The sequence below is a fragment of the Micrasema longulum genome, unplaced genomic scaffold (genome assembly GCF_059751315.1).
Source record: "Micrasema longulum isolate JH-2025_06_02 unplaced genomic scaffold, ASM5975131v1 h1tg000501l, whole genome shotgun sequence".
In the NCBI taxonomy this organism is placed as follows: Eukaryota; Metazoa; Arthropoda; class Insecta; order Trichoptera; family Brachycentridae; genus Micrasema; species Micrasema longulum.
Window position 1 is genome coordinate 451,340 of NW_028277698.1, and position 24,725 is coordinate 476,064.

General features: G+C 32.6%; 1 protein-coding gene across 5 annotated transcripts in view; it reads left to right on the forward strand.

The window, feature by feature from the left end:
• Nucleotides 1-24,725, forward strand: part of rdx (BTB/POZ and MATH domain-containing protein rdx) — a 277,849-nt gene that overhangs the window by 204,905 nt on the left and 48,219 nt on the right. For 2 of the 5 annotated variants that reach the window (XM_088227368.1, XM_088227364.1), the window contains one exon: nucleotides 6,470-6,538. The exons of 2 other annotated variants lie outside the window; for them this stretch is intronic. In XM_088227368.1, the coding sequence (XP_088083494.1) occupies nucleotides 6,537-6,538 (2 nt within the window). In that variant the 5' untranslated portion in view covers nucleotides 6,470-6,536. Of the gene's footprint in view, nucleotides 1-6,469; nucleotides 6,539-13,746; nucleotides 13,827-24,725 lie in introns of those variants that run through there. One more of the 5 variants, XM_088227365.1, reaches the window with a different exon arrangement.

Consider the following 24,725-nt stretch of genomic DNA (forward strand, 5'->3'; position numbering starts at 1 on the left):
TTCGCAAATCAACAAATGCGCAGAATAGTTTCCGACTTTTTGCCAAAAAATTCTCCGTTTGCATTCGCTGCGCAAAAATTTGATCCGTGCATCCACGTCCACTCATAAAGGCTCCTTGCATGTCCCACACTTTATCTTTCGTCACCTTTCTTATTTTCTCGATTATAATTTTCCCATACAGTTTACCAGCAGAACTCAGAAGACTGATTGCCCTATAGTTTCCACATTCCGCACGAAATCCCTTTCCTACAGATAAAGGCATGACACCTCCACTCCTCCAATCCAAAAATAACAGTTAAGATTATTAAATCTTATATTCTAAATATAAATATTTCTAAGTAATGTTGAGAATGATTTAACTTTAAAATAAAGTGGTAAGTATTCCACTAGCTAAATACATTTCATACATACTCGTATAATTAACTGTATTGTCCCATTTGTATCAACCGCCTTTGGTAAAAAGCAATACAATGTAATTGCTCCAAAAATATTTAATGATTTATTGCCAAATATAAAAGACTCAAAATGTAAAACAAATTTTAAAATAAAAATAACTGCACATATAAATAGTGAAGCGAGAGATTTTTTTGAAAAATATATGTAAATCAATAAACGTAGTACTTTATATAATTGGTACACATATTATTTATATTTTAATGTATTTTATTGCTTTATATTTGTTTTATTATATATTATACTATATTATTTATGTTTAAGTAACATGTATTCTTGGCAAATATATATATACTTTATATTTGTATAATAATGATTTTTAATTTCTTAAATTTGATTAGCTAGGCATTTATAATTAAGTAGTTTTAGTTTTTCTTTTTCATGTTATTGTTTTATTAGTTTAGGACTACTTACGCTCTAAAGATAAAAAATCTCCATCTTAGAACAGGCTGTGCCATGTTAGATGGAGACTATCATAAACAGAGAACACTCCGTTTTCATTTTACATTAATTGGTTTTATATAGATTCCCTGTTATTAAGTATGTATAATATTTTTTTGCAATAAATTTATAAATAAATAAATATGTACTTACTGATAAAGAGAGCGTTTGTAATCGCGGCCCTGGAAGGATTTCTCTTCCGTAACTTGAACGAGTAATACAATTTTCAATATTTACTTTTTAATTCTAATATTAGCTTGTTCTTAATAAAATAAAACAAAGTTTAAAAAATGTGTAAAAATAAAAATATAATACATATTTTTTCTATTGATCAACGTAAAACCTACCCTCCCAAATTCTCGCATAAAACGAGCGGGTCTTCTAATGATTGTTTTACGAGTTGCGGTAGTGGTTCAGCGGCAATCCGTTTTGTAAAATGCATTCCATTTTAATACGAACTCCAAACCCTCTGACAATACGCTCGGGTGACCTGCCCACCGCCCAGAGGGCTCCGCAACTAATGGAATAATTAGCGTTAGCATTGTGAGTTGCAATTAAATCGTTTTAGCATTACCAAATGCTAATTCATGCTGCTAAATGTAATTACGTAATTGCGAAATATTTTTTCGTAGGTATAACGTGAATTTTTGTTATTATTATTAACCTACTTAATATTGTCAAGGTAGGTTGTTTAGAACATATATAGACTCTTTATTAATCAGATTAAATTTATTACTACAAATATTACATTTTACTATACTATTGGTTATGTAGCTTATTCCAGGAGTGACAATAATTGATGAATAACTTATGCCAGGCATTAATTTATTTAATTTAAATGCACAGTACAGCACAACTGCCAATTACAATGTACATAGCATCATCATCAGTGGCGTTACAGCCCGCTGTGGGCCCTGGCCTCCTTCAGAATTTGTCTCCATTCGTCCCTGTACCCTGCGGCTCTTCTCCAGATCGTCAGGCCAATCGCTCTAATGTCACTTTCCATATTATACAGCCATCTTAATTTTGGTCTGCCTTCCGGAGTGGTATAAATAATATTTTTTGGGGTATTGTAATTTTCTTATTTTGATGAATTATGCAATATTGGGTTCGCCATACAGTGCCTCCAATTCATGATTAAACCGTCTCCTCCACTATCCGTTTTGGTTGACAGCACCAAATATCTTCTTTAATATTTTTCTTTTAAATACTAATACCATATTGTCATCTCTTTTGGTCATAACCCAGCATTCGGCACCATATGCAATGACCAACAATGTACATATATGATTACGTAACGACAAAAGCGTATTTTTTTTAAAAAGCGTCCAATATATAGTCCATAAAAAACAATAGCAAACAAAGACGAATAGTCACTAATATACATTATGATACATAGTTAGAGAGGAAGAGTCTAAAACTGGTAATCCCAGCATGGAAAAGATCCACCTCTCTCGGTAGGCTGTTCAACACACCGATCATCCTCCCCACAGGCATCATCAATGGTAAATTTGTCCTGCATTCAGGATGAACAAATGGTCTGTGTTACCTAGCTCTTAAATGTGTATGCGGTAGTTAGACGATAATAATTAATACATCTCTTACAGTAGTAATATTACAATAATAGATTGCAGACAGGTAGCATTTAGCAGTTTTATCAGTTAGCAGATGTAGCAGCTGGCAGAATTAGCGACTGAAAAAAGAAGCCCGCCAACTTAATTTCACAAGAGAATGGAAGTCAATGGAAGAAAGGAAAATAATGGTTGGAAAAAAAAGAAAAATATCATCAAATTTGTTTCTTGTCTAAAAGAGCCAATGACAATTTTTTTTTTATTGTCAACATTTTTTAGAGGGTCGATGTTGGTTAAACAGTTTATATATATTTAAATAGTTCATGTACACTTGCATATATGTGGTAATGTTTTCAATAAATATTCGTTATCAAACGCGTCATTATAACGCTTCAAAATGGTTAAAAATTAACTCCCCTCCAAAATTCCGATTCACGACATTGGACCTTTTAGATCAAAGCCACAGAAATATTTTCGGGGAAAATTAAAAAAACACTTTTCAAATTCAACAAACCTTCCAGAATATAGTTAATTTGTGTTTTAGCAATTGCGTTTAACATGCTATGCTATTTTGATTAGCATGTCAACTAAATGAAAAAATAGCAGTTATTTCCATCACTAAGTTGCACTTAGGACTATCAGCCTGTCAGCGATGCGGGTGTGAGGGACTCATTACTGTTATTCTATAAGGTATTACTTTAGTACTAGACCCACGCATGTCTTTATAAATAGGGTGACAGAATGACGAAAAACGTAAGTATGACTGCGTAGGTGTAGGTAGGTCGGTAAAGTAAACTAAATTCAAATTATTAAATTAAGGGTTTGTTTATTTTAAGCTCTTTTAAAGTTTTACACCGATTGACATTTGTAATATTGATATTTTTGTAGATTTTCTTGGAAAAAGTCTGTGTTTTGCGACTCGCTATTGTTCCCTTTCCGCACCGAATGGTACATAGGGCACTGCATTGAGAGAGCAACCGCAGCGTATTTTAATCAGTTTTGTTACATTTGTCTTACGTTTTAACCACTTATTTTTAATTTTTTTCTACCGACCGGTTTCAAAGCCGTCTTGATAAAGAATCTTGTGTCGCTTTGAAACCGGACCGTAAAAAAATAAAATAAAATGGTGGATAAAACAAATTTCCTTTTATATTTATTTTATTATAATGAATAACCACAAAGTTAGTGCTTCAAATATAAATGTTATAATATATTTTGTTTCACAACTATCGAATACGAATAAAGATAAAATTATTCGAGTGAAATTGGCGCGGTGTCTAAAATCCGAGTAATTCAAATGCATTTTTAGCCCAGGTGTGATTGGGTGGGTCTCTTGACGTGTTTGGATGTAAAATAAATATTTGTAAAATTCCAAAATAATTACCAATGTGACGATATTTCTAAGGTGCAATAATATGTGAACGTTACTTGAAGTTGCAATAAATGACAACAGGACGCCTTATTTTAATACGTGTATTTTTTGTGTTACAAAACTGGGCCATCTCAGTGTGATATTATTTTTTAGATTTATTGCATCAATTTGGTTATTTTCAGTTCTCTGCGTATTCACTTTTATCGCGGTGTGCTAATTTTTTTAATGCCCCGATCTAAACTTTTCGTCTTGTAGCCTAGATTCGCGATCGCTATTGATTACTCACGCACACACCAACACGCACACACATTGCACATGTGTAATCGCTATCACACTACCACATGCGTTTTACCTACCTTAAATTAAGCACGTACTTGTGATTAAAAACATTTTCGCTGGATCTAATTTAGTGTGGCTAATTTGATTATCCACGCCTTTACCTAAGCAATGTGCAGAGAATAATTGCAGAATAATTTTGGTGGATTGAACAATTAATGCGAATTAAATATACGTGCATTATTTTATTTTATTTCTTTATTCCTACAAACACATATATATTACAAAATAAATATAATAACGTATTCCTAGCTCCATGAGGCCAAGAGCCCTGTGTTGAGTTGGGATACAACATAATAGAAAGTGGAAGCAAGTACATTATTAAAAAATAGCAAAAATAAAAATAAATAATTACGTAAACATATGATTTTCCAATTATATTTCACTAAAAATCTGGACAACACGCTCAATAGTATATAAATCTATGCAATATCTCGCAGCAGTGTTCTCTTCCCAATAGTCTCTTCCTAAGGGTAAAATCCAAACTTGTACACCTCTCCTGAAAATGGCTTTGGAGAACTTAATATGTTCGTCCAGGACATAGAACACTCTCGGGGCCACAAACGATAAATTTCTCTGAGCCATAGTCGTACGTGTTTTTGGTATTAAATAATTCAAATATCAAGAAAACCTCTTACAAGCATTCTGCTGGGATCTCCTCATGTAACCGCATGACCAAAAATGTGTCAATGACTCTTTTTTTTTAAAATTGTCTAATGTCCGGTAACTTTATGAATTGAAACAATGCCTCAGATGGGAATATATATATATACATATCTATAATGTTATATGGCGTATGGGAATATATACAAATATATATATGGCGACACTAGTCATCACACCCCAGTGAAATTAATGCTTTTATTTTTATTATTTTCTAAGAGAAACGACTTTGAGTAAAAATATTTTCTGTCCTCCAATGTATATGAATATTAAATTGCGTTTTACGCAATCATTTAAATTATGCATAGCACAACGATGCATTTTTTTTCTGAAACATGCATGTAAATGTTTCCATGCCATACATGTTGTATGTTCTAAAAATTAAAGAAATAATGTTTGTTCGTATTTGGAATAATGAGTAGTACTCAATGTACAGAGTGATCAGTGTCCATTTAAACCAGACATCATTTTCCAATTTTATTTTGGGTCCTAGTTGCCAAATATAAGAACAGGGCTTTTGGATTAAAAAGTCTTCTTTATCTTCTTTTGGTTGAAAGTTTTTTTTAGTTTCATACTGGTGTTTCGAATAATTTACGTGTATTGAGATTTTACAGACGAAGTAATTTACGAGGTTTAATTTTTTATAAAATCTATTTTTTTTATTAATAAAACATATAATACATGAACAAGATAATATACTCACATAAGTTATACAAATAAAACTCATTTGGGACTGTACATAAAAAGAAAACATTTTTGTGACAATACATCCGTTAATACAATCAAAAACAGTAAAAAAAACCTAATAAAAGAAACAGTAATTTTGTGGTTATTCATTATAGTAAAATAAAATACCAATAGGTAGAAAAAAAAAATAAGTGATTAAAAACAAAGTTCTTTTATATTTATTTTTTCACAATTGTTCGGCAGAAATAATTAACTTTAATTTTTATTTAGTTCTTTGTACATAAATATCCTTGTTATTTGTTAATGGTTTAAACAACTCGAACTGGGCTGTGGTCCCATGGTAGTGTTGGGGACTTACAGATCAAAGGTCCGAGGCTCAAATCCCACACTACCACAACTCGATTCCCATTTTTCCAGCACAAGTAATTTACGACTTTAAGAGTTTGGTCCGGAAATTGAAATAAATAAATAAATAATAAAATGGCGTTTATAATAATAACTTAAACATTCCTTTCGAAAGGACCTAAATAAAAACATCCCTAAATAAGTTTTTTTCTACGAATTCCTTGAAAATATTGAATACAATTTTTCATGTAATTTTTTATTACTTTTAAATAAATAACGGGCCATTAGATTAATAATGTTAGGCTTCTATTTTCTCTTCTTAAAAAAAATCTCTGCTTTTGTAGGGATATCTATAGATATTGATGTTTTGTTTATAATTTCGTCCGCATTTATTATTATTTACTTTAAAATATACATGTACAATAATCCTACTCCGCACTTGTAAATAAAAACATGGTAGTATGCATACTTAACCTTAAATATTTTGTTGGATTCCTGACGACTGATCCTCTGATCTGAATCAGATTGAAATTTAGATAACATAACAATAAAATGAATAACAATGACAATATTATGAATGAGTGTTTTTCTTCTTCTCCAGATATCCATCTCGCCAATTGACGAAAGCAAATAGCACCAGGCGAGTGGATTTTCGGTATCCGGGTTTTATGTATGTTTTATTTTACTTTATTTACCTTTATAGCCTTAAACTTTACATTCTCATCGAGCACGCTTACTTTATACAATAGACTTCATATTATGTGGAAAAAAACAATGTGTAGAATTGACTTGAATTTTATGTTTTAAGGGTATTGGTGAAATCGGGTTTATTTATTTTATTTTAAAATACATTTAAGTACTGCAATTTATTAACAATAACCGCTTAAATAATGTAATAATCCGTCATTTGCTGGTTTAAATAATCACTTTATAGGCGTTATAACATTCAGGACATTCCCTATGATTTAATTATTACTTTAAACCAATCAAAGACAGTTGATAAGCCTTGTAAATGTTAAAATTTTCATATGCTCTTCTGAAAATCGTATCTTTTGAAATATATTTTTAATAAATCATCCCCCGAGGGCTAAAATATTATTATTTGCGTACAAAAATGCTGACATATGTATTCACAATTACATTGCTTTGGATTTAGTTATTCTATCTTGTATCATTTCACCTTCTTAAATGACCATAGCGCCGGCGCTCATAAGAAAATTATATCCCATTTGTTAATATATTTTTGTGTTCTGAGATTAAAAAAAAAACATTGTCTCGACTTCAAAAAAGATATTTAATAAATAATTTTGAACAATCGACTCCATGAAACAATTTTATATTATTGATTAGAAATAAAATGTTGGGAGTTAGGACCATCCTTCCGATCGAGTTATAGTGTTCGAATCCAGACTGAATCCGCTCTCGCTCAGGGCTCGGCCTCGCACTTTGTCTAAATGTGGACCGCGTGACCCACAAAATGTTTGCGTAAACTCCTAATCGTAACTCGCCTCGAACTCCAAACATCAACCGAATTTCCTAACGAAATCCTTTGAAATCTCGTGAACATAAACAGGCGGTCGATCTTGCTCATTTATGACGAGCCGGAGTTACGCAGTTCAGCCTCATGCAAATACTCTGAGGTCTCCGTATAACCTACATACGAATTAGGAACAGTTTCGCATCTATGCTAATCGGCACTTGTATTGACGACTTTTTCATTATTTTAGCCTTCGGATAGAAAAATATATCGCTTCGCTTTTCTGTTAGATTCAAAATACATATTTTATGGTTGCGGTTTTAAAGTAAACTTTGTGTCCATTTCATTTTGCACTATATATTTGTTATTGTTAATTAGTCATAATATTCATAATTTTACTTTATCTTAAATCTGTATTTAAATTTTTAATTATACAGACTATTAAATTAACGTTTCTGATTACGCTCATAAAAAAGGATTACGCGTTAGACGTTACGCTATTTAAAACATTAAAAAAAATATTGTTTTGGTGAAGGTGTTGCCTCATAATCGAATGAGGACATCTATAATAAAATCAGCGATTGACTTAAATCGATATCGTATATGACATGTTTTTGAGTAAATAGTGAACACCAATCTCATTGTATTTACTACTGATACTTGATTTGATCCTCGAGATCTTATCAAGATCTAGATGTGATCTCATAATCATATCAGCCTAGATGATAGATGCTGCAATCTAGTCCGAAACTTCGGGAAAAAGCGCTAACGACATAAAGTATTCTAGAACATAATCAAGGCCGTAAAAATCGATGTTTAAGCAGAAAAAAAAAGTCGATTTTTATTATGTTCTTGTTATATTGTTTTATGCAATTTATTAGAGTTAAATATAGTTTAACGGGCCGTTGGCGTTGGATTGACTGCAGTAATAGATTAATCGCGTCAATATCCAAGCTCCAGAATCCAGGCGGCGCGCGGTGTGCAGCGTGCAGTTGTGCAGCGGACGGAGTGCATGCGGGCGAGTCATGATGCCGCCATCTTAATGGGAATACTGTCATTGGAGGGTCATTGCTTCCCCGGGTTTGTCATCCTGTTAACTGCCAGCGATGTTGCACCGACTCTCGTCACGCTAAATATTTACGGCTCTTGTTATCGTGTTTCTTAACCCCTGTGTGAGACTGATATTCTCACCTTCGTGTAAAATACGATCGAGATTCGCTGCGTTTGAAGCATTGCATTGATGCAATGCGCTAGAACTAATAAATTAATAATTGGATCAGTTATTAATGCGATTCGGTTCTTAAACTGATACATTTTGGTAAAATCTGATTGTTACGGCCATTATCACACTAAATAACATGGCTTGTTCCATAAATATTTATAATTTTCAAGGTAAACCCGTTGAAATATTAAACCAAGTAAACTGATGTATTGTCACGTTCATACCTGAGTCTGGTTATATTCACGATAAATAATTGTGGTCAAAGTCATTACTTTAATGTTTGTGTTGTTTTCTGAGAAATAAAAAATAATAATAACTCACGCTTATTTTGTTTTTAAACTGAAAATATAAAGACACGTTCAATTCGCCTTGTGATTTTCACAAATAAAGTAATTTAGCGCAAAAGTAACTCGACAGAGTGGGGAATATCACCACCTAGTTAGAATAAAGAATTTATTACGTTTATCCCAGAAATCGTCTCCACGTCGCGTAAATCGCGTACAATTTTCTCATTTCGTTCTTCGTCTTATATTTTTATACAGCGCTGAGACTCGAAGTTGGCAATACGTGGACGTACATAAATAATATAAATGAATGGCACTGGTGTATCTACGTGCTGAGAAAAATCTCCAAAGCTCTTATCACAGTAATAACCCTCGGGTAATATGTATAATTTGTCAACAGTTTCATTTTAAATTGGGGTCTATCTCTCACTAAACGCTCAAACGACGTGTTGATAAATTATGTATCGTGCGAAGATAATATCTTATAATATTTTTATATTCCGGTAGATTTCATTCCACCGCAAACTTTATTGAAGTGTTATAAACCCATTTGATCATCGATTGAGTCATAAATCACGAGAAATGTCAGCACCGAATATCGGCTTCCATTACGAAAACATTAATCCGGAAAGAATGTAAAATGTATGCACTTGCTCCCGTTTCTCATTTGCGGTTATTGTTTCCAACTTTTACGATGCAATCATTCCACCTCCACTGTTCTAGTGTTCTCTGCATGTAGACCGTTACATCTGGGTTAGGTTGTTGGATTTTCATTTTATTGCATCTATACATGCGTTCTCAATTCCAATTAGTTGTCGATTTCAGCTCGGCCTTCTCGTTTAGGCAACTTTGCAAAACTCCCTTGGGCTTAATTGATATCAACCTTTCGAGTCTTCATAACTGAAGTGCAGATTTATCTGTAGCTTAGAATTAACCTTATCTCGTTTCCTAACAGTGTTATCATGTAGGCATATCATTGAAACATTCCAACCTTCTTGTACCATCAGTCAATAGATACCCATTCTCGTCACTGCCCGTCATCGGATAATGCGATATTATGACGTAACCTTCGCTGAAGGATTTAATGCCTCTTCACATCTCTGCCTTCGGAGTATTGTCATAATGTATTGCGCTCGTAAACCGATCATAATTACCCGTGCCGTGTAAACTCGCTTTATGGATTCCATTGAAATTGATTTCCCGACAATAATCGACGCTAAGTGATCTTGGAAAATATATTTCCGAGCAATGTCATTCATTTTACTTATCGTCAGTTACGTCAAAGGTTTTATTTATATTTTTTCCTCTCAGCAAGTTGGTAACCGTTGTTGAATACTTTTATACTTCCGCAATGAATCTTTGACACAAAAATGATAATGAGTAAGTATAACATTACTAACTTAAAAACAATTGTAGTTTTTTGTCGCCTACCTGTGTCCTTGTCCTTGAACGCTGAAAACAAACATGTTTATACGAAACTTAAGTGACCGCTTGTCGAATAACTGCCTATGTTCAAATTAATATTCTGATTTAAAACCACGTAATAATATTCTGAGTTCATAAAATAACTCTGCAATGCTTTAATATGATATAATATTCATAAATTTTATTTACATAGGGTGACATCTCAGAGTAATAACGCCCTATAGAGCCGCCCATACGCACAAAAAAAAATCTAGGATTATCAATCACGAAGTTAGCTACAGTTTGCAGCATATCAACGGACCGTAATCGTTAATTCTTTAATGATTTGCATTGTAATGACTTTTTAATATACCTGGGTATTTATTTACTTAAACGGTAGTTATTATATATTTATTATTGCGTTATTCCAATTTATATTTCTATAATTCGGTAGTCAGATGGCAGAAGGGACCATATGTTATTTTCAAAAATGTTCAGGGAAGCTGAATTAAGACTAAATTTCAAGACATTTCAAGACATGCATAAACTAAAATATTTTAGTGTTACTTTTTTATAATAAATTACCATTCTAAATGTCGCTGTTTTTTTTTCTATGCGTATTTACTGAAACATTCATTAAAACTTTTGAAAACTAAGAAAAAATTACAGATAGTCCCTTCCGCCATCTGACTACCGAATACTTCTTTTGTTATTATAATAAAGTAATTTTTACGTTATTTATAAGCAAAGTCTAACACAGCCACGAGAGCGTCCGTCACACGTCTGCAGCGTCGTAGCTAGGGGCTGGCCAGGTTGGCGGCTGCCAGGGGCGCAACCCTCAGAAAGACGTACTTTGCAGACCCACCGCTTTTTCTCTTTCTCTTTCTCTGCCTAGAGAAAAAGTTTTGAGGGGCCAAAATTCAAATCTTGCCAGGGGCGCTCATGACCCTAGCTACGACGCCGCACGTCTGTTGCTAAACCAACAATTTGCTACGTTTTTCTTCTATAAAATAGAGCGAAATGCCGTCTCTATAAGAAGGTAGCGCGTTATTATTCTGAGGGGCTATACCTCCGCGTTTCATAGACGATAAAGTTGACGATCAAAGTTGTTTAAAGTTACTTTAATTTGACGATTAGAAATCTCCGAATATCAATCTTACTCAAAATGTAAAATCGCTCTCTGCAGTTATAATTCACGAATTATTTTATACACATTTGATCTGCGGTGTAAAGTAATCCGCATATTATATTTTTTCATATCATCGTAAATACAATTTTGAAATAATCCCTGGCGTTAGAGATGGCAATAAAAGAAAAAATTACTACCGTTAACTGTCGAGTAGTATCGAATGAACTGCTAAGAAATTCATAGCCTTTTTCCCAAACTTCTATGAGATTTTCAGAATGCAGTTTGTTTTGGGAAAAAAAAAACATGTAAGATTTTTTTCTCAATGGAATAAGGATGAAGTTTTCTTATTTTAATTTCTTTATTTGTAGTTTTGTTTTATAAATATTTCCAGAAGAAAATATTAAAGTCTATAGAGCTTATAAACTGTCATTGGCTTGTTTATGTGACCACTATGCATACTACATAACCTGAATTTCCAAAGAATATATTTCTTTAAATCTTCCATGTGTTGATTTCTGTGAAGTAAAAGGACTGAAACCTTAACTGATGTGGGTGAGATTCTACCGATTTTTTTCACCTACCGCAACATCTGGTTTTTAAATCTCTAATATTAGGTATTATATAAAATAATAATAAAGCTAGAGTAAAAAATATTATTGTTATTCTATTTTGGTCACTTATTGCTTGACAAGCTTTATCGACAAAATTAAGATAGTTCTGCGTTAGTTTCGACAAGTAAAGCTAATGGACGGCGAAAAACGGCTAAAAAAATTAAGGCACGAATGTTGATGCATGCAGAAAACGAGGAAGTCTGCGAAAGCCACGGCATGGCTAAATCCAACAAATACTTCAAGATGGAAATGTCAAAAGTCGGAATAATCGGCGCGCGTGCATGAGAAGATGTAGAGGAAGCGAGATCTGTACGCATTGATATGGCGTTATATCCTCTCTGTCTACCCCTGCGGGGAAACGACGTTATAATTTGTTTATTTTGTCACTTACTCGAGCATTTTATTATAGAATTTCAGTCGATTGTAAATATGTCATTTTATTTTATTTGTTTATTTTAAATGGTATGTATTTATATTTTTTTGTTCGCGTAGGTACAGAAAGTATATTATGCATGTATTATATACAATATGTATACTATTAGTGGGAAATTTCTCGACCGACGAAATGGAATCTCATTTTATTCTCGCACTGTACGAGATTTCTGTTTTCTTGCAAATTATTATCTAGAGTCGCTGCGACAAAGCACATAGCATTAAAAATTTACGTCTTGGCGTCGAAAAGCTACGCCATTTTCCTCTCTAAACCTTTTTACCAATATAATGATACTTATTCCGTGTATACACACATACATACACCCTGCATACTTACGTATCTACCCCCATACTTTCTACATGCTTGTGAGTTTCCTTACTGGCATGGCGTGGCGGGAACAGTACGATGGTTGCCGCATATCATAAAGCATCTGAAACATGAATTCTATGATTTTGCTTTAAATTCCTTAGACTTAAAGCTTCTTAGGTTGAAATAACCACGGACCTGATGCGAGAAAGCTGCTTTGGAATTCCACCCGAAGAATATGCATATGCTTAAAAAAATATCAGTCTCGGAAAAATCGTTGAGATTGCTTTGCCGTATTGTCTTAAAAATTTTTGCGAAAATATTTAATAATTTGACTGGCACCTGAAGAGTAAGACATTATCTTACCTTCATGTAACTTTTTTTTTAATTATCTGGATACGCAGCAATCGGTGTACCAATGTAGTGCCCTATACACTATTATGGGCGGAATGGGCCTCCTCACATAACACTCACACGCACCCTCACATAACATAACACACTTTCGCATTATAGAAAAATGTTCGAATACTAGCATAAGTATGGATAGTGGTGCAAAATATACGTATTTGAATAAAGGGTTTGGTATTACACATATTTGTTTTTATACTCGTAGCTCAGTCGCAGTCCCCTTCAAAACCACCCTCTACCATCTGCCCGCTTGTTTTTCCTTACAAGCCCTAGGGAATAACTGGAGAAAATCTTACTGCGCAGAAAAACTGTTTTGCAGTTGTTCATTTAGTACACATTTTGCTCACTCAAATCAAAGTTAATTTCAAGTTTCTGCAAAATTAGAAATTGGAGCGCAACTTTTATATTAATTTAACAACTGGTCGGATTAATTGCAAATATTACATTACATTTCGAAGAATAAGCGACTCATCTGTATTTATAAATAGATATATCTGACATTTTCGCTAAAAACGCATGCATATTTGGCTGCATTTTTTTTGTTCTCGTGCAAAATCGATGCTTAATGTATATTAACAATATCGTGTGAAATTTGGTCAGTATAATTCCAAACATGTACACGACATGGTGCTTTGGTTTGACAGTCGTTTCCATCATGGACATCATAAATACAATGTGGTTCTCGTAAGTTTTAAACCTTTAATTCAGTCATTTAACTACTACCATCACGCTAGGCAGATTGGATGGACCGCCACGTGCTTCCATCCCAACACACATTCCTCGCCCCTCCCACATTCATACATCTTGTCGAGCATGTCCTTCTGTTGTCTGTTTTTGACATTACTAAACTTGAGATTTTTGGTTTATCTGACCATGCCGAGTCTTTCTTGATCATCCCCGTCCTACGTTACCATTCGTTTACCATTCTTTCGTCATCCATTCGTTCTACGTGACCAAATCATGTAGTGGCCCTTTCTTAATCATATCAATTGTATATGTCTCGGATTTGCACTCTCGCCTGATTTCGTCATTCATAACCCTATCATCATTTACAAATATTTTCAAGAGAGGAGTTAAGGACTGGAATTTCCTTAGTGGGAAAATCCTTGATGATTTTTCGAATGTTTGAGTTTACTGTTTACTCGTACCTTATTGTTGTGCCATATATATGTTTATTTCAATTATTTTTTGAGTTTCTGATCCTATATTTGTGGTGATATACTCATGTGCCTGTGTCAACTGATTGCTCGTCCCATCTTAACACGGGACTTTAAGTTCCATGGAGTTGGGACTTATGTCTCAAATAATGTGTAATAAACTACATGTATGTAAATAAATAAATACATTTATTTCCCAACACTAGTCTGAGAGATCGCATTTTGACCGTGTTCACTCTACTTTCAGCTTTCCTCTGCCAGTTCCTTATTTTTACTACCCCCGTTTTAATTTTCAAAGAATACTTGCTACGGATGAAATGGGTAGTTCTAAAATATATGTTCGATTATTCGCAATAATTTTATAATCGTTAAAAATTATGTTCGGAATTTACTGACAAGGTGATGAGATCTTCAGATGCAACTGTATCTAATTGCTGCGAATGTTTAATCAGTACATTAATATTGATTTATTAATCGAGAAACCGTTTGGCTGTTTTCTACATTGAATAGTTGATTCGTTATTCGTACCCCTGTCGACCTTCTATCGTCACTAATATTGCCTGAAATAACCGCATCGTCCTTGCCACTGGGGTTACCGGCTGTTTCAATACATTTGAAACTATTTGATAACAAATTGACGACACTTCTACACATTAATTACTTATCCACAGTGGTGATTTCTTACATTACTCGATCATTTTCGTTTATTACCACATGTGTTCATTTACGAGTCGATATTAACAAGTAACAAGGTCGCCAAAATGTTTTCCACGTTCATTGTTTGAGATGTGATTAATTTAAATAACAAATATTTTTCAATACTCTTACAGTGCCAACAGCAACGTTATTACTTATTACTAACATATTTATTCGTTCTACGCTACAGCACAACATGTTTTTATTTCTTAATCTACCACAAATATGACGCGATATCGTAATTACTTTAAGTATCTGAAGGTTCAACACACTAAAGCGATAAGGCGATATAGTTTGAGACACCTTCTACATGGCACACGTTCCCGCCCAACGATTTGTTTGTAAACTACACGTATTCAGTCACATAATGAAGAGAATTCGTATTAATTTATCTCAACAAGCCAATTAATATTTCCCTGTCTACCCCTACGGAGTAGACAAAAGTAGGAAAGGATGGACCGCTACACACATCCTGACATACATTCACACATCTTGTCATACATGCCCTTCGGTTGTCTCTGCTTTTGACAATACCAGACATAAGATTTTGTTTTATCTGATCATACCAAGTCTCCGTTGGTCGTCCTCTTCTTCGTCCTACGTTACCGTTTATTCTCGCCACATATATCTGTTACCATTTTTACCGTTCTTCCGTCATTCATTCGTTTTACAAGACCGAACCATCAGTGACCTTTTCTTAATCTAATCAATTTTACCTTCTCAGATTTGCACTCTCACCTGATTTGATAATTCGCAACCCTATCATACATTTATTTTCCACACATTTTACTGAGGACGCATTTCGACCGCGTCCACTCTGCTTTCATCCTTCCTCCGCCAGTTCCATGTTTCACTTCCATACATAATTATAAATATTTATTTATCGAAAATCTTAAAACGGTTGTTGGTATTGATTTTCAAATAGTTGATATCTTACGTAAAATTAGTACATAACTGCATTACTTTATTGTTACGTTACATTTTTCAGGTTGAACTTACTCAAATCAAATATATAATATCCGCACTTGCACGCTTGCAAAACTAGACATATAAGATCTTCAAAAAAAAACCATTTGAATACATGTTTTATATGAAATTGCTTATTTTTTTGTAAATTGGTACTTTTCGTCCAGTACTGTTTCTAATAAATCTTGTTTTTGAAATGAATATTTCAGTATACATATTTTTATAAAAACAATTCTTAAATTACGGCCCCCAGTTGAATGCCCAAGCACACACAAGCATTCTACGTAATTTTACACGCGCATTTTTTTTTCAATAAAACAGTGTGAATCTGAATTAGTATTTGAGTGTCCCTGGCTCGTGAAGGTTAGCACGGTCACCCCAGCAGCAGTAGAAGGCAGACGGACGAAGTGCACCGTAGGACGGTCGTGTAACCAACCCAATGTGACCCTGTCTACACCCAATGTCTCCCTTTATACCGACCAGGCCCTAATCTACTCCACAGCGCAGCGCACGGCATACCTAAACTAAACCCAAGCACCGCGCATAGTCAAAATTACGTACAACATAAATAATGTCGCCTTATTTTGCAAAATTATGAAAGAAACTGAAATATAATTATTTTTATTTTATTCAATTCATATTTTGTTCATTTTACTATTGTATTTTATATGTAATATTTTATGTATATATATTTTTTAAATTTTTTTAAATAAAATAAATATAAAACAACTTTGCTTTTAACCACTTATTTTTTTTTTATACCGACCAGTTTCAAAGCTAAACAAGGTTATTTATCAAGGTATGATTAACTAATGCGTTCTATCCTATTTTGTTAACAGTGATAACTAAATATTGCATCTAACCTATATGGAGCTAATAAGTCAGGTATTTTTGTCATGTTGTTTTTCTAAAGATAAAGATGGAAAGTGTGAAGTGAGATGGGTAGTATATTTAAAACTAAAAATGTATCTTTGAAACCGGTCAGTAGAAAAAAATAAAAATTAAGTGGTTAGTAACAAAGTTGTATTACATTTATTTTATTAGATCGAATAACCTGCCACAAGCGTAATACCTAAGTATCTAAGTGAATCATATTTTTTTTATCGTTTACTGAAAACACGCCCTTTAAAACCTTTTTTAACTGCTATTTGTATATTATTTTACAATTTTAGTTTTTTTTATTTTTTTTAAATAAAAATACTGTTCCTTCACTGGAGTGTCCCGTGCCGAGGAAAACATTTTTACATTAATTTTATATATGCTTATTAGTGTGTTGACGTTATTTAAATTTTTTTTAAAACATTTATCCTATGAAAGCGTAAAAATAAAAAAACTGTTTTACCATTGTAATTTGTGAGACACAGCGAATCTTTTATAGTAAATAATAAATTAAAAATCTTTATTAACCATAAAATACATTGTTACAAACAGCAAATAATAAAACAATGGTGAACATGGTTAAATGGTGGACTTATTGCCTCTAGCAATTTCTTACAGTATAACCAATTAAAATTAAAAATTTAATACAGATAACAGCATTTGAAGAATAGGTTTCGTTCTCTTTATTCGCATGTCATCTAAAGCTAGGGTTTCCTAGAACAGCGGTGCCCGTATTTTAACGGCCGTAGTGAACGGTGATGCGGTGGATAACCGTCGTAACGGTGACTAGAGAGTGGTTTCCTAAGAAAACGGTGTTATCAACACCATTTAGCACCGTTTCTTTAGAAAACCACTCTCTAGTCGACGTTACGACGGCTATCCACCGCATCACCGTTCACTACGGCCGTTAAGATACGGGCACCGCTGTCCTAGGAAACCCTAGCTTAAGAACGGCGAAACCTTCGAGACAATAATTCTGTAACCGCTGCGCCGGAGTGAATACATAATTATTATAAAATCGGTTATTGCTTACATTACATCATTTACATATATTTCTATACCCACATTTTCGTACACACATATCTTATTTTCTTTGTAATAAATTCGTGTTCTTATGTTGATTTTTATGTAACTTAATCCTTTTTTTTATTTGTTATGACAATCATAAAATGTACAATATAGTTTTTTTTTCAAGATCTTTTAGCAATTTCAACCATGAAAATAATATTATTCCGTTTTATCTATATATATAAAACGCAATATTCGTATGTGTGCCCTCGATAGACTGAATAGCCACTAGACCGATTTACGTGTGGTTTTCAGCAAAATGATAAGCTTTGCCATTGGCATAATTATAGCTTTTAAAATCTTTGATCTATTAAGTAGAAAAAAAGTTACGAGCGTAAATGTTTTATTCGTCGTTCATCACGGCTGCATATGACGAAAATGCACATACAAAAAAATGGAAAGATTTTGTTTTTTGTTAATAAAACAAATTATTTTAAATGTTTACAAGCAACATTCCATTTTCATAGATTCCAATCAGATTCTTTCCTTTAATTCCTTGGAATTTCTACCCATTAATTCCTTTTTAATGAATTTTCGGTAATGATAAAATAATATTAACTGACATTTAATAGTTGGTAGAAAAGCAGAGTTTGACATTTGCAATAAGAATTCTATATTTAAACATTAATTATTTTATGTTTTAGAATTGAACATTACAAGTTCTATATATTTGTAATGGTTTATATTTTGTAAATTACTCATCTCATTTACTCGGGTAGAGAAATTATAACCAATTCTATAGCTTTAGGGCATGCGTGGTTGTAAACTGTAAGTTGAATTTTATACCTGAAGATGTCGTTGTTTTTCTCTTTGATTTCAGATTAGCTGAGAGATCAACCGTTTGTTGTACACAATATATTATAACACGTTTCATCATGTTAAATTTTAAATGAGTTAAAACGCGTTTGATAACTAGAGTGAGTTTACCATTCGAGAATTGTCCATAGACACGTGATTATTTTCAGTTTTCCATTTGTTATGCATTATGCAATTAAAAGAGTTTGAGACCATAGTTGAATCTATTAATTGAACGTAGTTATACAGAAAGCAGCCAGCCATAGAAAAGTGAAACTGAGATAATAGCACTTTTGTGAAAAGGGTGAATAATCGAATCTACACAGTTGGAATGTTTTCGACTTTTGACAAATGATAAACAATCAATACATTAGTTTTTTGATATTACGAACAAGAATCTAATTACGTATTTGACCACTTTTTATGATTTTTAAAATACCGTAAGATTATTCTAGTGCTGTGGGTGTTTTCTGCAAAATGAGAAACTATTTTCAGAAGGTGATTATAACAGTTTTTTGTACGAAAGCAATCTGGCAGTTTTTAGCAGAACATAGAATAGGCCTTACTGGATTTGATAACACCAAAATATAATTTTTTCAAAATTGTGGACTGGCTGCTTTCTGCATAACTACGTTAAATTATTTTAAGTTTACGCTTTAAACAAATAAAATATGCATTTTATTAGGTGTGTGTAAAGTAAAAAGTTATTACAGTTTTCGTCATTTTCGGAGTTTTATATTTCTTTTTTTAACTTTTAACAATGTTACTTCTATATTATTTTTAATGTTACATACATTTGTTTGATCACCAAGGTCTCTGGTGTAATTTTGTTTTGTGCATAAAAAGTACGCTATCAGCGTTTGTTATCTAAGTTTTGACAAGGTGTTATCTATTTATTTTAACTTAATAGCAACCATTTATTCACTGATACTACACTACATACAATAAATTTATTTTCCACCTGAGGTAGTATTCAAATATGTATATTGTACAATAATTTTATCGATACGCGCTTTTTTATGTTGCGTTGGGTGCTAAGTCAAGAGCATGATTGCCAGATAATTAATTTCATGTTAGTTTTTCAAATGACTGTCTCCATTTACCTGAAACAGCGCAGAATTTAAAATGTTTTACGTCGTTACAAACTGATGACGTCTTTCGATTGAGACTTCTTATTACTACGTAAGTTTGAAAAAAAGTTACTGCTAAGATTTGTATTATCCTTCTAGTTTTACTAAAATGGAATAAGACTATTTTATTTTTACATTTTTTAAAGATCTGCTTGAAAACAGGAATGAAAATTTAATTTTCATATAAATATTTAAGATTTTAGTCAATAAAAAGTACCAATGGTTATCATTCCCCTTTTAATAGAGCACTTCATTAGTACACCAATCGCAGTTTATCTTGATATTTTTTTTCTACATGATGGTAAGATGATCAGTCTTACGCTTCAGGCGCCAGTTCAAGGACTGTGAAATATTATAGTGTAAAAGCACCTTTTTAAATAAATATTTCGTGTCAACCATGCCGGGAATCGAACCCGAGACCTCTTGCATGGTAGGCAAACGCGCTGACCACTGCACCACGAGGTTGACAGAGTAACAATGTTATTTAAGCAATCTTCGTATTATTATAAATATTACGTTCTTTTGTCAATCTGGATAAACTACCTAGAGTCTAAAAGATTTGATCAAGTATTAGTCTACAAAGATTAAGTCACTCAAAATATTGCACATATATAATATATAATAACAGAAATGTAACAAATAAAACATGGTAGTTTTTCACGTTAAATAAAGACAATGTTCAATGTTAAAAAGTAATTAAAAATAACCATTTACTGTTTTTTCTATGTCTACCGGTTTCGAGACGTACCCATCTCTTCGTCAGGACACTAATTACACTACAGTTGTTGTACAAAAATATATAAACTTAAAGGACTCATTCTGTTAGTAACTAACACCAACGTACACTGATGAAAACATATATGATTGTCTTGTGAGAGAAATATTTGAAATACGATGAACTACAGTGTAATTTTTTTATACTTTTTTTTTAATGTTTTAATTTAATTTTTCTTGGTTATCTCGGAGGACTTAAACAAGATCAAATAATTTCCTTATCTTTGTGTATTTGTATTATGTACGTGTGCGTAACATGAATTTCTTATACGCGTTTTCTTCCTTGATTGTTGTACTTCCTCGGCCGATGTTACATCATTGCTCAGTGCGATCTGTCATTGTAATTTGCGGATTATAATATATTTGATAATATTTCTCCTTGGACGGGGCTCGAGGCCGGCGACCGCGTCACCGTACTCCGCAACTCCGCACCACCGCACCGCCGCACCGCCGCACCGCCGCACCGCCGCACCGCCGCACCACCGCACCGACGCACCATCTCATCCAATAATCGCACCGATATACACCGCACCAGTGATGCCAACATTAGCATTGTGAATTTACCATTAATTTACAATCGAAATATCAACATAGCGGCCTCCACGGAGTAATAGTCAAGCCGCTTGACTCATCACAGAAGGTTCCGGGTTCGATTCCCGCTGAGAATTCAAAAATTAAAAATCCTCGCCTGTTGTGGTGCAAACTGTAAATGAAATAAACTGCTGTAATTAGGCACTTGCTAATATAAATGAATTTTTACAATATTTTTTTTCACTGTGGTGATTAAGCGTTTTGTTCACTGCCTTCCAACGTTGATTATAAGCAATATTGAATTTTATTTTGACTACATTTAGATTAAAAAACTATTTGTTTCTACTGTATATTTAAAAACTATTGATTTATCCGAATTAATACAAAAATACAGTTATGAATAGAAACTGTTCAACGCATTCCTTACAGATAATAATGTTCTCTTCAAAATCGAAGAAAATGTTAAACCAGTTATTGTTATACGAATTAATAAACATCAAAATTGATTCCCCTAATCTACTTGAAAGACTTCCATTTCGTGTGCTATCTAGACCGACAAGACAAAATCTTCTGTTTTACACAGGCAACGCGTCAACGAACTAATTAAAGCAATCCACAATACCCAGAATATGCGAGCAATATAACTATAGATTTTCTAAGGCTGATATTTTTCGGGACAATTTTTATAAATTTAAATCAATAGTCATGAAAATATTGAGAGAAGCAGATATTTAATTAATGTTTTTGTTTTATTATTATATACATCTTTTTCGTTTCTTATCTTTTACATTTTTTAAATTTAACATAATTTAAATAAATTAGTGTCTTAAGTGTAAACATTTTTTTTGTGTGTGCATGGGTTTCCTACACTAATATAGGAAGAAATTTTTAATATGTGTTGTACGTACTGTTTGTTTACCCAATAAAATATTATTATTTTTTTTGTAAAAAAGAAATATTTTCGTTCTTATGATTTACCCAAATATTTAATTTCGAGGGCCATTTTCAACGAGTTGTAAATAACTCACTATTAGAAAAAGGGAATCAAGTTGTGGTAGAGTAGGATTCGAACCGATTGGTCACTCACTCACGGCCTTCGGTCCGTGAGTCCGAGACACTAGCCACAGAATCACAACCCGATTCTCAATATGTTACGAGATAAATTATTTAAATTTGTCTTAATTAAAATGTATAAAAAAAATTGATGAAATAATGAACAGATTTAAATGGCTTTTTTTCTTGATAATGCGTTTTGCACATTTTTTTGTTATTTGAATTTTAATATCTATTATCTATTACGTTCTATGTATTTAATTTGTATGGTTTTATCTGATTTTCTCTGTCTTGTTTTCTGTTATATTGTTTTACTCCTATTTAACATTTGTAAATATTGTTTATTGCCAATATTATCAAGAATGGTAAAAGCCACAATAAAGGGGAAAAAAGCACTTTTTAAACATTTTCGTAACCATCGTGTTCTTCCTGTGTCTTACAATATTTTTTCCTAAAATGGATTCCCACACACAGGCTATGCCTTTGTGGGATTTTTTGTACTTTTTGTTACTACATATTTTATTTTATTTGGGAAACCAACAGTTCTACATACATATTTGTAGTAAACAAACAGATAGAATGTATAAACTCAGAACTAATAACAGATTTCCACAAAGTATACAAAGTTAGTAAAGAAAATATATTACATATTAAGTAAATACATGTAAGTTTATACAAATAAAAATGTTAATTTCATGTATTTGTAAATATTTTTTAATTATCAAAGAATTTATTTTTATTTTTTTAAGAACCGTAAGTTATTGAAAATTGGGCGGGATTAGAACAATAATGCTTGAAGAGAGGATAAGAAGGGGAAGGGAGATGTACATATTTATTATTCTCATTATTCTCTAAATCATTTGAATAAATCCGTAGCACGTGACAACAAAATAAATTATTTTAATTAAATTACAAATTTAAAAGCTTCCATTAAATTAACTTAACAATAGAATCACCATGTAAAGCGCCCTTGAGGTATTTTATTACGAAAATGGCGCTATATAAGTTATCCATAATTAATTAATTAATTCATTATAATGTCTACCAAGTTACATAATTAATTTTTAGTGTAAATTTTAAATCTGACAGAGTGATGTTTGTGTAATCTATGTCTTTGAATTTTGTATTGTACACTGAAAAAGTCCTACAAAAAAAAGGATTTTTAACTTAAGATGTTTTACTTATTGATACATGAAACAGGTGGTTCCGTCTACAAATCCTGGCTGGCACATGTAATGTTATTAAACTAAGTAGTTCTGTACAGTCAACTATTCCTGTCATAATTTTGTGAAGCAGTAGTTGGCCCGCACACACTCTGCGGTATTGTAGGGAAGTGATTCCATGGAAGGTAGAGGCATATTGAAAAAAGAAAAGAAAATAATAATGTAAAAACTTGAAATAAAAAAGAAAAAAGAAAAAATCATGTACAATACGTAAAAGGAAAAAAGGAGGAAATAGTTATTATTTAAATATTTATTTTACAAGATAATTTCATTATTTTCAATATTATATAAACACCTCACTGGGCGCAACCCGTGTCGAGGCATTAATTTACATTGTTTATATTATGTACCTAGGTATCTCACATACATGTATATAAATAATTGTAAAAATATTAAAAAAAATAATAGTAATAATATAATTATAATAAGTCCAAATCGCTTTATTTTAATGTAGCATATAGGCCTTTAAATTCACGTGCTAAGCTGATAAATTTCGCGTGTGTACGAAATTATAGTATAAAAATAGCAATATTTGCCATCGTATACTAATACACACCCACTCCGCATATAACATATCATCACATACACATGTAATACATATATCGAAAGTTAAGGTCACACGACATTATGTCACGATAGCAACGGGCAAAAATTACACAGGATTATATTTAAAAATCGGAAAATAGACGCTTCATGTTTCGGAACTTTCAAGGTCAATAAAATTGTGCGGCCGAGTTTTACAATATTTGCTAAAAAAAAAAAAGGATTAAAAAAATAGTAATGTTATCGTAACCTCGGTCTCGTGTTATTCTTATTGATTGAAAATCACTCATTAGTTTTCTTTTTATGTAATCATAATAATGATATCAAAGTTTATTAACTTTTCTAGCGCCGTATTCGTGAGTGACCATTCGGGCGCTGTAAATTATGCTTTTATTTATTTATTTTTATTTCTACCTGTAGGCTAACTCTTAGTGCTTAGTCGTAGTGGCGAAGCGTGGGGCGGACGCGATGAACTCAAATATGTTATAAACAAGTGAAGTGTCCATAGTGCGTCCGCGGCGCGCTGCAAACGCTCGCCTCTATGGCCAAACGCTTTTTATTATTTACTTACTGGCTAATTAACTGAACAAAAGTACAAAGCATCTTATTCATATATGGCTACATGGTTTTCCATTTAAATATCTAAACAGAAGCACCATACATTTATTTATACAGTTCTGTGTGCGAAATAGAACCAGAACCATGAATGAGAGGTTTCGTCTCGATTACTACTCTTATAAATCCCGAAAAAGGAAATCGAGTGAAGAT